This window comes from Cariama cristata, unplaced genomic scaffold (genome assembly GCF_000690535.1).
Source record: "Cariama cristata isolate BGI_N322 unplaced genomic scaffold, ASM69053v1 scaffold22266, whole genome shotgun sequence".
Classification (NCBI taxonomy): Eukaryota; Metazoa; Chordata; class Aves; order Cariamiformes; family Cariamidae; genus Cariama; species Cariama cristata.
The window spans coordinates 63,012-77,143 of NW_009620866.1; the positions used below are offsets into that span (position 1 = coordinate 63,012).

The 14,132-nt window shown below is 51.3% G+C and overlaps 1 protein-coding gene across 1 annotated transcript in view; it reads right to left on the reverse strand.

Annotated features, from left to right (window-relative positions):
• Window positions 1-2,575: 2,575 nt before the first annotated feature.
• COL6A1 (collagen, type VI, alpha 1) overlaps window positions 2,576-14,132 on the reverse strand; it is a gene marked incomplete at its 5' end in the record, with an annotated part of 20,494 nt that continues 8,937 nt past the window's right edge. Inside the window, 16 exon segments of the mRNA XM_009701758.1 lie at window positions 2,576-3,284; window positions 3,286-3,379; window positions 4,158-4,187; window positions 4,622-4,796; window positions 5,020-5,203; window positions 5,513-5,622; window positions 6,703-6,836; window positions 7,697-7,705; window positions 8,605-8,641; window positions 8,984-9,019; window positions 9,849-9,914; window positions 10,400-10,462; window positions 10,935-10,970; window positions 11,055-11,105; window positions 11,597-11,659; window positions 12,157-12,219. Of these exon segments, the coding sequence (XP_009700060.1) occupies window positions 2,783-3,284; window positions 3,286-3,379; window positions 4,158-4,187; window positions 4,622-4,796; window positions 5,020-5,203; window positions 5,513-5,622; window positions 6,703-6,836; window positions 7,697-7,705; window positions 8,605-8,641; window positions 8,984-9,019; window positions 9,849-9,914; window positions 10,400-10,462; window positions 10,935-10,970; window positions 11,055-11,105; window positions 11,597-11,659; window positions 12,157-12,219 (1,653 nt within the window).

Here is a 14,132-nt window from a genome sequence, read left to right on the forward strand (position 1 = left end):
GGGGGGGGGGGGGGGGGCAGTAAGCACACAGGAGCAGGAAAATCCCTCCTACCACCTGCTTTTTTAACAAAAAAGCTGTAAACCAGCCCAAAGATAGAGAGAGCTTTCTCCAGGTCTCTTTTGCATCCCTGCATTTGACATAATCCCGCCAAGGTGCAAGGGAGGCATACCACCCGGAGTGCGCAGGAGCTGGGGGGGACGGGCAGCCCCCTTTTCCCACCCCCCCTTGCTGGTAGCGATGCATCCCGCCGGCTGGTCAGCCCTTGCAGTAGGGGTGTAACCCAGGGGCTTGCTTGTGTCATGTTCGCTTCCTTCATGGATGATTCATACTGAGGACTGTGGGGGGCCATTAAGAAATATTTCTTGAGCTGTAACAATAACCGCCTTTATTAGGGCAGATGTGTAGGCACTTTTTCCTAACTTTCCACGTAGAGGAGAGTGGGACATCTGATACAAACTGCAGTCACTTGCAGGGCCTCACCAGAGGTGCTCCTCAGACTTTCCGGCTATGAGTGAGATGTCCACGGCGCTGTGGGACGGACAGGGAGCCCAACAAGTATCTCAACTGAGATGCTTGGCCCAGGAGAAAGCATGACTAAGAGGAGGATGTGAGACAAGAAGGAAGCAACGCAGCGCCTCTCTGTTACAGAAACATGACACTAATGTGGTCCACTGTCTGGGGAACAAGTGACTTTGCATGCATCCGCAGTGAAAGGTTGCAACAAGCCCCTGGGACGTACAGGTATGGTCTGGGAGCTTCCCCAAAGACAGGCACCTTTTAGAGCTGTCTTAGGGTGTAAAACAAATGTTTGGGGAGCACAGAGCTTGGCAAAGCTGGATGAGATGATTCATACCACCACCACTAGCTCTGTCTGCAGAACAGCATCCCTGTATGCCCAAGAAATGAGATATTAAGAAGAGATGCTGAACATAAGCAGGAAGCAAATGCAGCTTACCTCTTCACCTGGTCTGGAAACAACAGTACCTACCTGTGTCATTTTGTTTTTCTTGCATCCAGAAGGCAAAAGGAAGCTGTGTAAGCATTTCCCATCCTTTGAGAGCTCGGTGTTCTTCTCATAAAAATTTTATGCACTATTTAATAGATGAAGACAACTTACAGTATTTCTCAAATCCATGGCATTCAATAATAGCCAGATTTGCAATGCAAAAGCAATAGATCTCTTTTTTTCTATCCTGTACAGTTTTATGTGAGAAGTTCTGCTGGAGACCTCCCACATCCCAGCAACCTCTATTTTATCGAGTAACTTTTTAAACATTCGGAGCTCTTGAAATTCAAGTCAGACAAACTTCCAACGAGATTGTGGAAAACAATTTATTTGACAAATTTCCAAAGTGGACAATTTTAGTAAAACAAACACAGGCATAAAATAAAACTAAAAGTCGTACAAAGGTCTTTTGGATACAAAGTAAAGAGTTTGGGATGCCGATACCTGGCAATCACTGTTGCTTTCTCAGAAGCGCATGAATTCATAGCAAGAGCACCAATGGAAGCACTGAAATAAAATCTCACCCAGCCGAACCACATCTTCAGCGTGGTCCTGGAAACAACTGTGTAAACACCAAGGGCTCACATCACCCACGTAGTGATAGCACCTTTGTCAGTATATCTGTAGGGTGTGAGTCAAAGACCCTGGCAGATAATGGCAGTCTTTCCCTTGACTTTGCTGGGCTGTGGATGAGGCCCTAATTCAATATATAGTACAGTTAGTGGGTTTCCCTAGGGCCCAGGTGCCTAACTCCTAGATGGTCCTATAGAAACAGTACTCCCAGAGAGCTCACTGGGAATTAGACAGCTTGGCACTTTCGGAAAAAAAAAAAAAAGTAACAAAAAAATCCCACTAACTGGGCTCAGAGAGATTTTCCAGAATGGAGCTTGGACCATAACACAAGTCATCAGGTTATTCATGAGGTTCCTGGTTTCACTGTAGGACCATGAGATCAGTTAGTGAAGGAGTGCAGTTACGTAGCTTCTTCTAGGGTTTCCCCCCTCCCCAATGGCCGATGTCCATCTTCCATTTGGTCGGTGCCCAGCCTCTCTGCCCTGAATGGGAGCATCAGCGCTGAGGGATGCTCCACCACCCACCTCTACCCCAGCCCTGGGAAGTCAGTGCCCCATCCTACGGCACTGGAGACCAGAGATGCTTCCAACTAGCTTGGGTAATGCAGTCCAGCCCTCCCCCCCCAAGCATGGGAAATATGAACCAAACTTGCCAGCCATGACAACGATCCTCTCTGAAAGATTGCTGAAGTGCTGAACGTTTCACTTGAAGCACAGCATTGGGTTAGGACCATTGTGAGCTGGGCAAGTGTTCAGTTGATGTATGAAGGAAAGAAGCAAATGAACAAAAAAAATTGTATGTGAAAAGAGCGTAATCAGCCTTACGAGACCAGGCTAGTCCTTAGTGGCACAAAATTCCTCATCCTGATTCTTTCTTGGCAAAAAACAGTAGGATGAGGTTGCTATTGGTGTTCTGGAGGCTTATTGCTAGGTATGCTTGTGTTTGCCTGCTGTGGGAAGGGAGAGGCAGTCATGGGCAGGGAGGGAAGTTTGAGGCTAACAGAGTAGAGATGCAGATGATGAAGCAGGGGGAGAAGGAAGGGGACTATGCACAGCCAGGCTGTGGCACTATGGCTATCTGCATAGACGCAAGTTCCTCAGGTTGGTCAAGGATACTGTTAACTTTTTTTTTTTGTTTTCTTGGTTTTCATTTTTAGGCGAGACAGAAGCAGGTATGGCCTTGGCAGAAGCCCACCCAGATGCTCAGTCAACAGCTATCTTCCTGGAGACAGTTTGGTAGAAGACGCCACGCAGCAGAGAGGTATAGTCAGGCACACGGAAGAGGTGGCGCTCCCCGTAGACCACATCATAATCTGCACTCTTCCCCGTGACCAGGACACGGATGTTGGGCTCGTTGGCTTGGCTGCCCACCGCCAGCACGTAGATCTCGATGTCAGCCTGCTGAGCTTCCTGTACAGCCCTTTCAATGGCCCTCGCGGTGATCCCTTGAGAGTTGCCATCAGAAAACACCAGCACCCTCTTCTTTGCTCCACCACGGGAGGACCGCTGGTACAGCCCTGTGATGTACCGCAGAGCGGCGTTGACGTCCGTGGCGTCATTAATGAACTCCATGTTGTCAATGGCTTTGGCGATGACCGTATAGTTGTACTGGAACTGAGCTTCCACTTTCTGCTGATTCCTGCCGCTGTACTGGACTACCGAGACACGCACAGAGTCATCAGCAGGCTTACTGGCCTCCAGGAACCATCACGAACTTCTTAGTGGTCTCAAAGTTCTTGCTCCCCACGCTGGTGGAGCTGTCCACCAGCAGCGTGATGTCCGCTGGCCCAGTGAAGGTGACTGCAAGGGGAAAGGTCCAGGGCTCATTATGCTGCATTTCTCCTCCTGCCTCTTCCATGGAAAGCCGGTGAAGTCACTGGCTGTCTTGCAGGCTTCCTGCCTTGTCACACTTGGGAAATCCCCACTCTCTGGGTATTTGCTAGCTTGGTTTCCCCTACCCCAGTGCTGTCCTACACTTGTCCTTTTACCCTTTCATTCTTTCTTTTATTTGGCTTACGACAGGCTGCATTCCCAGGTACTTATCTGGCTTAGATAGTCTAGTGACTCTTGTTGCTTAAATACAGCGCTGTCCTTGCATGTCTGGGGAACCACTTCATCTCCGGAGGCTAGCTTCTTTCCATGATGAGTCTGAGGACCGTATACGCTTCTGACTTGGAGGTGTACCCCACTGAATTCCTCCTTGTACTCACTTTTCAAGCACCTTTTTCAAATATCCCTGCCAGAGTGCTGATTTTTCCTTGTGCTCCCACCACCACATAGCAATTGATCTCATTACCTGCCTCAGGTAAAGCCTGTGAAGGCTAAAATTCGGCAGAGCCTCCTTTCTAGGTTTGAGGTGCCAGAAAAGCAACTGTCTAGGCTTTTCCCCCAAGTGCTTTAGGCTGGCGTGTGCGTGAGAAACCCTGCGAGTGTCTGGCAAGCTTGTTCACTTCTCCAGCCCAGGAGCCTCCCTGTTGCGAGAGTTGTCCAAGCTATGCATTCCCACAAACACAAACTCCTACTTCCCCCACCATTCCACCCACAACCCCTTCATGTGGCACAAGGAGTCAATACTCACTTGGGCAGGTGTAGTCCGGACATTTCTTCTCTGTTCAGAAAATTAGAAAGAGTAATTAGTAATTAGTAAGAGTTGCTAGCTCACTCAGGAAAACCACTTCTATAGCTTCCTGTGGAGCCACAGAAGGGACAAATGTTCACCTCGGTCACAGCCACACTGTGCAAGGCGTTGTGCAACGGCTATAAGCATGCACCAGAAAGCACAGAGGTATGTGCTTGAAAAACGCTGTGGACAGAGATGTCCTGCAGCAGGAGAGGACCTGAACCCAGCTGCAAAGTGTTCTGCGACATGAGATGCCCTTGTCCCTTATTTAACTAAACCTTGAACGTCATTCTCTTCCCTCAACGCCTGCTTAAAAGCATGACTCGGGGAAGGCAAGGGAGGGCAGCCTGCATCCCTCACCCTTTGGCTGAGGAAATCCTCACTACTTTCCCTATTGCCTCCAGCCACAACCTTTCACCCACCTTGACAGACGTATGAGGTGATGTTCTGCAAGAAGGTGTCATCCAGGAGCTCGGCATAGTTGTCCCTTTGAATGGACAATCCTGGCCTGGTCGGTCTGCTTAAACAAGCAATGTCATTCAGGTGATCTGGATTTGGAGGGTTCCGGAAAATGTCGCCTATCCCAAGGGAAACCACCTGTAGGGAAGTTAAGGGTCCATTACCAGATGCACTCATCATCTAAGGCATTCATAAACTTGAACGCCTGTCACTTTATGAGAGTGCTACTGGTGACATGTGTCCCCTCTGCTCTAGTCTTGGGTAGCAAAGTCATGGAGACGCCCAGAGAGCCTGCACTACTCTGATGCACAGCTGCTGTGTGGTGGTTCCGTGCAGGCAGGGTGCTTCCCCATGCCCTTACCGGGGTGACATCGCACAGAGAGTTGAGCGGGGTAGGGTCCCGCAGTGTGTCAGAGCGTCCATCCGTGATGACAATGGCGACACGCTTGTCAGAGGTGAATCTCCGTAGCAAGTTTTCCTTGGTGAACTGCAGGGCTTCTCCAGTGTACGTGCCCCCAGCTATCCATTTCAGGTTCTTGACTGCCCTGCAAGCACAGACACCAGTAAGCCTCCAAGCCCTGCGCCATGGATACTGAAGGAGCCCCTGCGAACACGTATCTCTGACACACTTGTGAGGCAGGGCAAAACATCCCTCCATGGGGCCTTGGGTGGAAAACTGGCAAGCTCCTTGGCCTCAGCACCACTTACAATGCCACTGATCGCTACTTTCCACTAAAGAACATTTAGCATCCTTGCAGCTGCAGGAGCTGCTGGCCTGGAGATGGAGGATGGGAGGTGAGTAGATGTTCCCGGGTCAGGTCTCCGCATGATGTGCCGAGACCCCACATACTCACTGTTTGAGTGCCCCAATGTTGTCTATGTTGGCATCCCCCATGGCCACCAGCTCCTGCGTGTTGTCATGGCTGTACTGCACAACGCCCACACGAGACTCCCCAGCTTCAAACTGTTGGAAAAAACAGAAGCCAGTTAAGGTCAGATACCTCAGGAGGCCCTGAAGGTTCAGAAATCCTGCTGGTGGTTTGTACTTTATGCCTTCACAGCAGGCTCTGCCATCTCTCCTCTGCCTCATTCCAGGCAGAAGGGCCCCCAAGAGGAGTGGATTCACATGGGGACCAATTTGGTGAGCCAGTCAGTGAAACAAGACCTAAACCCAGGTTTACCGTCTCAATGGTCTCAACACAAGCCATTCGCAATGGTGCGTGGCTAGGAAAAGATCTTTTTTCAAAACTTCTGGGTTTTTTCCAGCACAGTGGTTTTGCTGCCCAGGTCTAGCCTTTCTGCGTGTTACTGACTCTTTGCCAGCGAAAGAGACCCTCGCATGCCCAACACAAGTGTCCAGTGGTAGGTCGTTGTGGCTTTACAGCCCGTGTGCTACAGATGTGTCTGGTGGAAAGACTGGATCCCAAACATCCTTTCCAAATAGGAGGTAAACAAAATTTCCCGTGCACAGCAGGTTACCAGGGAAGAGTTAGAAGAGTAAGCATTTGTGTCTGTCTTCAGACTGAAAGACTCACTACCAGGACAATGTTGCTGTTTTGGGATTCAAAGGTCCTTTTTAGTAGTGCGCTTAACTGGTAACCTAAATCCAAGCTTGGGGGCAGACAAGGGTGCCTGGGGGGCTGGCCATCAGGGAGCTAGGGGAAGTTGCAACACACCTCATGTGTTATCTACTCCAGCCACCTGAAATGCTCATCAGGACAAGGAAGAGACTGAGAGACTGATTGACCAGGCGAATGTTTTATGAACCATCTGCTCTGGGACATGGAGGAAGAGTTCACAGCTACCGCAGGCAGAGTCCCTTTGCCCAGAAAGAGTGAAATGTCTGTATTTTGGGACAACAAACTGTTGTCTCATCTCCATCACTTCATGAATCTGGGAGAAATCAAGACCTACCTCAGTCACACTGTTGAAGTTAGGCCTCGTAGAGGCTCTTTGGAGTGAAGGTATCTCCCCGTTTTTCTGTTTGCAGTGAAAAATAAGTGAGTGCACACAACTGTATCCTGGCACTCAGTGGAAATCTCACCTTCACACGCTCGTCCTTGCTCAGGCGGTCGATGACTTTGATGATGAAGTCCTTGGCAATCTGGAAGTTCTGCAGGCCGATGCTCTCCGAGCTGTCCAACACGAAGAGGAGGTCGACGGGACCACAAGTGCACTCTGCAGCAAGGCACAGGAGCGGAGGGGCTTGTGTTTTCTATCTGAGCAGGACGTTTTGCAGGGAGGCATACCAAAGCAAGCAGCTGATGTCTGCTGTTAGTTCTGACCAGGTTGGTGCCTGTGCCTTATCTACCCGCAAAGCACGGTGTAAAATAAAGTAGCAAACTAACCGCATAGAAGACTTGAGAGTCAGTTTGCTAATTTTCCATTTGCATTTTGCTCAGCGCCTCTTATAAGACACATAGCATTGCCAAGCTGTGAGTACCCTTCAAACAGCCAGTAATTATTCCAAACCCCATTTCCTCATAAGCCTTCTCACTTCTTCCATCCACCCAGCCCAGGAGGACAGAGGTGACGCTGGTGGGCTGCAGGAGGCTGACTCAGCTTACCCCCCTCTTTCCCATGGCTGAAGGACATCATGTGCCCTTGGCTCTTCCTTTGAGCTTTTGGACTACAAATGCAACCCATCGGGACAGCATCACAGAAAAAAACCCAGCACATTTCTCCAGAGACCAGCACAGGATTTGGAAAGAGGACAGAGCTGAATCCACAGTGTGCCCTGAACTGACGTCCCTTTCAACTGCAAAAAGGGTGGAGAAAATCCGCCTGCAGTTTGCTGGCACAGGGCACCTTGACAACAGTTTTCCAGTTGTAGGACCCAGCCACAGCAGCCTCTGAGTCCACGCAGCACCCTCGGGGAGAACTTGCTGCCCTCCCCTGCCTTGCTCATGCTCCGTCCTCCCTCCCAGGCTCTCACCACATCTCCATAGCAGAAGGCAGAAAGCAAGGAAAGAGAGGGATGCAAGCAAGGAGAAGGGCTAGCAAATGTTTGCAGAGCAGCCTTGCCAAGTAACACTCACCGCAGCAAGCTAGAGGAGAAGGGAAAGAAAGAGAGAACATTAAAACACTTGACACAAGGGTTTTTCACACACTAATGCAGACACTAGGTTTGTGTTTCTGCAAACTTAAAGACACCTGATCTGGACAATTCAAGCTTATGGAGGTTTCCCTCCTGTTTGAAATATCCAGACCTCTCTCCTGTATCAGATTGTGATGCCTTGCCCTGGAGCACTGCATGCAGCAGAGCTCTGTTTCTGCACACACTGATGTATTCTTATTTGAATAAAAATAATATAATCCTGGAGGGATTAAGTAAATCACCATAGTATGGAGCTCAAACTCAGTTGCCCAAGTACCCTGTGTCCTTCCAGCACTTCATTACTGGTTGTGGGCCAGAAACCCTTTGCAGCACGTGCGTACTGCTGCTCCCCATGGCAGGACACCCCAGAACAGACCTCCCTTTCCCAAGGGGGGAAAGTCAGGCGCTGCTATTTAAGAAAAAAACATTGTAAAATGGTCCACACAAAGATTTTACACAACTTTGCTAATATTTTCCCTGAAGGATAATAGTGTATGTACAGAGCCACAGACACAGCAAACCAGCCTGCAGCACGCACAACTCAAACAATTGCATGACCTACACTAGAGATCAAGCTGGAAGTCCCTGGGTCAAAAGAAGGGACAGTAACACCTGTTGCAGAAAGGATTTGCCTCTTTTGGGTTGCTGTCCCAGCTGCAGGGAGGACCTCCCACCTCTCCCCCAGCTCATTGACTTAATTGTGACTGGTGGAAGGGGAGCCATGCCCATGGCATCCCTCTGCATGCCGCCTGGGGATGGCTCTCCTCGCCGGGGGCCAGAGAAAAAGCAGCTACCTCCTGGTCAGCAAGGAGCCCAGCAGCATGGGAGGAGCAGTGCAGGGATACTCACAGCACATCTTCATGATGATGTCCAAGATTTCACATTCCTGAAAACAGAGGTAAAAAAAGTTTTGAATAACAGTGAAGGCAGCTTCCTGGCTCCCAGGTGCTGCCCACCATCCCCGCTGCTACTTTGTGCCCTCAAAGCAGGTCCTGATCTGGAAATGAGTGATGTGCAAGTGGGGCATGCTACAGAGGGGACTGGCTGGTGATGGATTGGCATGAAGGAAATCTGGCCAGTGAGACTCACTGGGACAGTAATGGGGGGCAGCCACCACCCAGCCCGGGAGCACAAGGTTCCCCCAGCAGTGACCCCCTCCCAGGAGCCATCATGCAGGGTAGTGTAAGCACAGCTCAAGCAAGCAGTGCCCTGATCCTGTCCCACTCACATCTGGTCCTGGAGGTCCCACAGGTCCTGGTGGTCCCTGCCAAATGGAAGTGTGGAGAGAGCAGTTACAAGAGCAGGCAGTCCTATCTGCGGCATACTCTGCTGATACTTTGCTAAGCAATGCAGAGTCTGGAAAAGTCTCTTGGCTTTCCAGTTGCTGGTCCCTGCACTGGGCTTTCAGGAGGTACATTTGCTTGCTTGCACCGTGTCCTGGGGCTGCATGGGGGTGGCAGGAAGGCAACCCACTTCCACGGGTGCCATGCCCACTGAGGTCGGAAGGCAAGCTCTTGCTGTAGGCAGCGAGCACACCCACCATGTGTGACATGGCTTGGAATTGCCCCGACAGCAGACAGGGGATGATGGATGGATGGATGGCACTTGCTTGGAAAATGCCTCTCCCGTAGCCTCCAGATCAATGTGGGGGGACACAAGCAAGTGGCGACTCAACATGAATGGAAATGCTTTCAGGTTTAGGATGGCCACCCTGAAAGGCTGCTTGCCCTTACTGGACCTGATCATATGAGAACCTTTTGCTCATGAAAAAGCACAAATGCCTGCATTTTCTGCCTTGATTTGGGATGAACACGATTTCAGAGACTCATGTACCAGGCTGCAGCAGCGGGTTTTCAAACTGCCTTGCTCCTGCTGTGAGCAGAGTCAAGCGCAGCAAGTCTGCGCCAAGCCAGAGACACGGTTTAGTGGGTTTAGCGGGCATGGTGGCATTGGGTATATGGTTGGACTTGATGATCTTTGAGGTCTCTTCCAACCATAATAATTCTGTGATTCTGTAAGCCCTGCTGTTGGGAGCTCCATCAGCCTGGCACGCTGTGCTCATCGCTGCAAACCCTGCCAGGGTCCTTACTTACCGGGCGGCCTTCGGGTCCCCTGCGGCCCTTCGCTCCTTTGATGCCTCTGGGGCCAGGGGTTGGGTTCTGGAATGAAAAAAACCCACAAAATCCACAAATTTGTGTGTGTCAGGGTGCAGCACCTTCCCCTCCATATGTCTGCTGAGCCCTGCTCAACCACAAAAACGTTATCTGAGCTTGGTGTACCCAACCAAATGAGTTAGAACTTGGGAGGATCAGGACGGACATCGGGAAAATCTCTCTCCACAGGACAGTGGTGCAGCACAGGTGCAACCATTGGCGCTATCTGGAAACACAGAAAACCTTGCAGAGATGATACCTACCTCAACCTATGAGATCTAGAGGTTTGCCAGACAAAGTGTAGATACAAAACAAACGTCTGGAGAGAGCTCCCCTTGCCATCAGACACTGCTCAGTGGCAAAGGGCGCTTGCCGACTTACAAAGTCTGATAAGTTCTGACCCACAGGCAAGGTCGTGTAAGAAACCCAGCCCAAAGCTCCCACGCCGCATCCACAGGGAAAGATGATTCAGCTTTATACAGATTACTCACATCATTGCCAGGGTCTCCAGCTTCTCCTTCATCACCTTTAGGACCGACATAGCCTTTTGTTCCCTGAAAAATAGTACCGAAGAGACTCCTGTATGGACAGCTGTTAGCGTGGTGAAGTCGGTGCTGGCATGCAGTGACCTTGTGAGAGCTGGCTTGGGAGGGGGGTGAAGAGCAGTGTATAGGCTCCCTAGCACCACACTGCAGTGCTATTGAGGGAAAGAACTTCTTAGGTGGCTTTCACTGTCATAGCACCATCCAGCTCCCCCCTGGGTGGCACTCCCAACCCCAAACTCTGGGTCCAGCGCTGCATCGGAGAGCATTCAGCCAAGGCTGCTACCCTTGGACGTTACTACCAATGCACCAAGGCAGGACACTTCCACCAGAAAAAAAAAGTGGGCAGAAGGAAAAGAGGGCTTTGGAGGAGCAGGTTGCTTCAGAGAGCCCATTTCACCATGCAGCTGATGGAGAGGCTCTAGGAGCCAAACCACAGGCCAGGGCAATTTCTGTTGGATGTATGAAGAAGCAGCACACTTACGTTAATGCCAGGATCACCTCTGTCTCCTGGCTGCCCCTGGGGATGAAGAAAAGGAAGCATGTTTGGTCAGACAAGCAGAAATAACAGTCTTACAGTTTCAAAACAGTGCAAAAAACTTACCGGAGCACCTGTGAATCCAATTGTGCCGTTCCCGGGAGGGCCATCCTCCCCCTGGAAAGGAATGGAGTAATACGTGACATAATGAAAAGCAGACCCCTTAGATAGCACGGCACCAGGATCCTGCCCTCCTTGGACAGTTTATCTCCACGGCAAAATGTCTGTGCAAAAAAAATATGCGACTAGTGGTTTGAACACTGGTGCAAGCAGGTAAAAAGGCAATCTTGCTTGTGTGTGAACGGCACAGCCACGGACAGGCAAGTGACACTGTCCCTCACAGAGACTGGGGATACGGCCACCGGCTGGGAACAGGCTGGGAAGTATCAGGTCTCTGTTGCTGGAAAGTACATCCCAAAACACGTCTCTTTGAGCCTGCAGATGTGATGTATATTCAAAAGCAGGCTGCTTTTTTGCTTGAATTTTCCCAGCATCTCAGCTGTGTATGAATGTAATTTCTGTTCTCGCTGAGGTGGTTCAGGCTGTGTGGAACCAGGCTGTTGTACATCTTTTCCACATGGCATACTATCCCCTCAAATACCACTCACCCTTTCTCCCATGAGGCCAGGGTCTCCAGGCAGCCCAGGTGCTCCAGCAAAACCCTTTGGGCCCTGGAAGGAGCAGAAGCAGCAGTCAAGCATTGCACACCATCCTTTGAGCTGGGAAGACGATGCCTTCTGAGGCAACCAGCTACCATCACAAGCCCACCATGGGAGGTGTTTTGCTTATACAAGAGCAATGCAAAGCCCACGGTTGGGCTTGGGATTCAGCTTGCCCCCTGCCCTGGGGATCAAAACTGCTGGCAGATTCAGGTGGCTACCCTTGGAGCACAGCTCCCCCAGCTTCTGTGATGAGAAGCCACGTGGCTTGTGGTGTGGCTATACCCTCTCCAAGAAATGGCCTCCGGGAGGTGGGGAAAAAGGCACCCATGGCCTTAAGGACCCATGAAAAATGCCTCTGTGTGTCTGCCAGGAAGCTAGTATCTGAGTTTGTGCCTACAACAGGTTTTCAAGATCTGAGGGATTTGGGGACAGCCCTAACGGCAGCGTCTCCTGGTCTTCCCTTCATTCCCTCTCCACAGAAGATGCAGTGATGAAGCAGCACTGACCTCGTTGCCACGGGGGCCGTCGTCTCCCCTGTAGCCCTTGGGTCCTGGGGGTCCAGCCTCACCCTAGGGAAACACAAAGAGCTCTCACAACATGGATTTTCTCTTGGTGCTGCTCCCACCCTGAAGGGCTGGTCCCTTCATTTCATGATGTGGTGGGTGGGGCCATCCACCTCCTGCCTCTCACCCATCAGTGAGTCACCTCCGCCTTGTCCAGCCTCACAAGAAAGGACCTATTGACGAGGATTAACGCAGGTGGGAAGATGCTTCAGGAGCTCTACCTGGCTCCTCTCATGCCCCCCTGCCTGCACAGGCTGCAGCTCCTCATGCTTCCTTACGCCCTGCTTTCTCTGCAAAGCCCCATCAGGGGCAGCCTTGGCCAGATCCCTGCTGAGCGTGAGCCAAAACAAGAAACTTTCTGGGCCAAGGTGTGACACTGCAGGCGTGGGTTTAACACCATGTGCTTTTAGAGGCAGCTGGGCTGCAGGAGGGAGCAGCCTCCCAGCAGAGCCTCCAAGGCCCTAAAAGCCATCCCTCTCCTCCACACCTCAGTCCAGTAACAGAGGACCTGGTGGGGAAGAGGACCAGGGAGGAAAGGTTGATGCTTTCAAGCTTCAAAGCACAGCTAGGTTGCACAGTGGCATCTCATCGACTGTGACAGACGTGCCCCCGGGGCAGAGAATGGTCCTCAGTGGAGCACATCACCCTGAGAAGGTGACACAGACCTCCCTCCACAGAAGCCCTCCCCACACCTTGTGGTCAGACACGTCTGGGTCGCAGCCGGGCTGGGGAGTCGCAGCCTTTCGTGGCTCTGGGAAGTTTCTGTCCTTAGGAGGCTGCAGAGCCCTGGCAGCATGTGCTGGAATGGACCAAAGCTGTCACTCTGCCATGTCCCATCTGGGCAGCGGCCACTCGCTCCGTCAGCTGCAGGGCTGGCCAGAGACAGTCAGAGATGAGAGGAGGTGGGAGGAGATTATTTTCTCTGAGAATTCTAACAGTTGTCCAAGGAAGCCCCTCCACCTTCTACTCCGTGCCAACAACCTTTTGTGGGGTTTACTTGCCAGGAGATGGGTAATGGTGGTGGGTAATGATTGGTTAATGATGCTTTTGCCCACAGGTCCAAATCCTCGAACAAGGCAGCATCTCACATGGAGCCGGGTGTGCAACCAGTCCCCAGGCAATGGAGATGACACAGGTAGGCAGAGGGAAGGCAGAGCACAAACCATGGTGGGAGAGAGTGATGGCTCGGCAATTGGCCCTTCCAGCATTGCTGCTGCAGGCAGCAGGCATGCCAGTTCAAGTCTTCTGACCTCTGAAATGTTTCCTGCAACAAACTACGCAACTCCAGTCTCCTGGCAGGTGGATGACAGCACTCACTCAATGGTACCTGGGCTTCAGCATCGCAATTCTGCGTGCCCGAGAGCTTCCTCCATATTTCCAGTGCATCAGCAGCACCTCTGACCTTTTTGGGAGCTGCCTTAGTGCAGTGGCTCAGCTGCCACCCGAAAGCTGAGGAAGCTGAAATCCCCTCCAGCTGTCATCTCTGCTCCTCCTCGCACGACAGCAACTGGGAGGAACTGGTGCCAAACATCCATGCACACTGCACGCATCCTTCTTCCAAGGAAAGGCGTACATGTGGGTGTAGAGGACTTAAAACTACGTAGTTAGTGCAGAGCACTAAACTGCTCAAAGGCCTTATTTCTGCACAAAAGCCCAGAAGAGAGAAAGCTGGGAAGGAGGGACAAGAACTCATGATCGTTCACATCAGCCAAAGCTGGATTCACAGCACCCTTGGCTCGCGCTGACTGTACATGTCCTCACTGCAACACATAGTGCAAATCCCTCATGGCCTTGGAAGAGTTTATGAAGATGCAAGATTCTGGGTGCGACAAGAACCACAGGAGGGATGGGCACCATAGCCAGGAAGAGAGAGGGACCACCAAACCTGCCCATGAGGATCAGGGAAATAGATTGTTTCT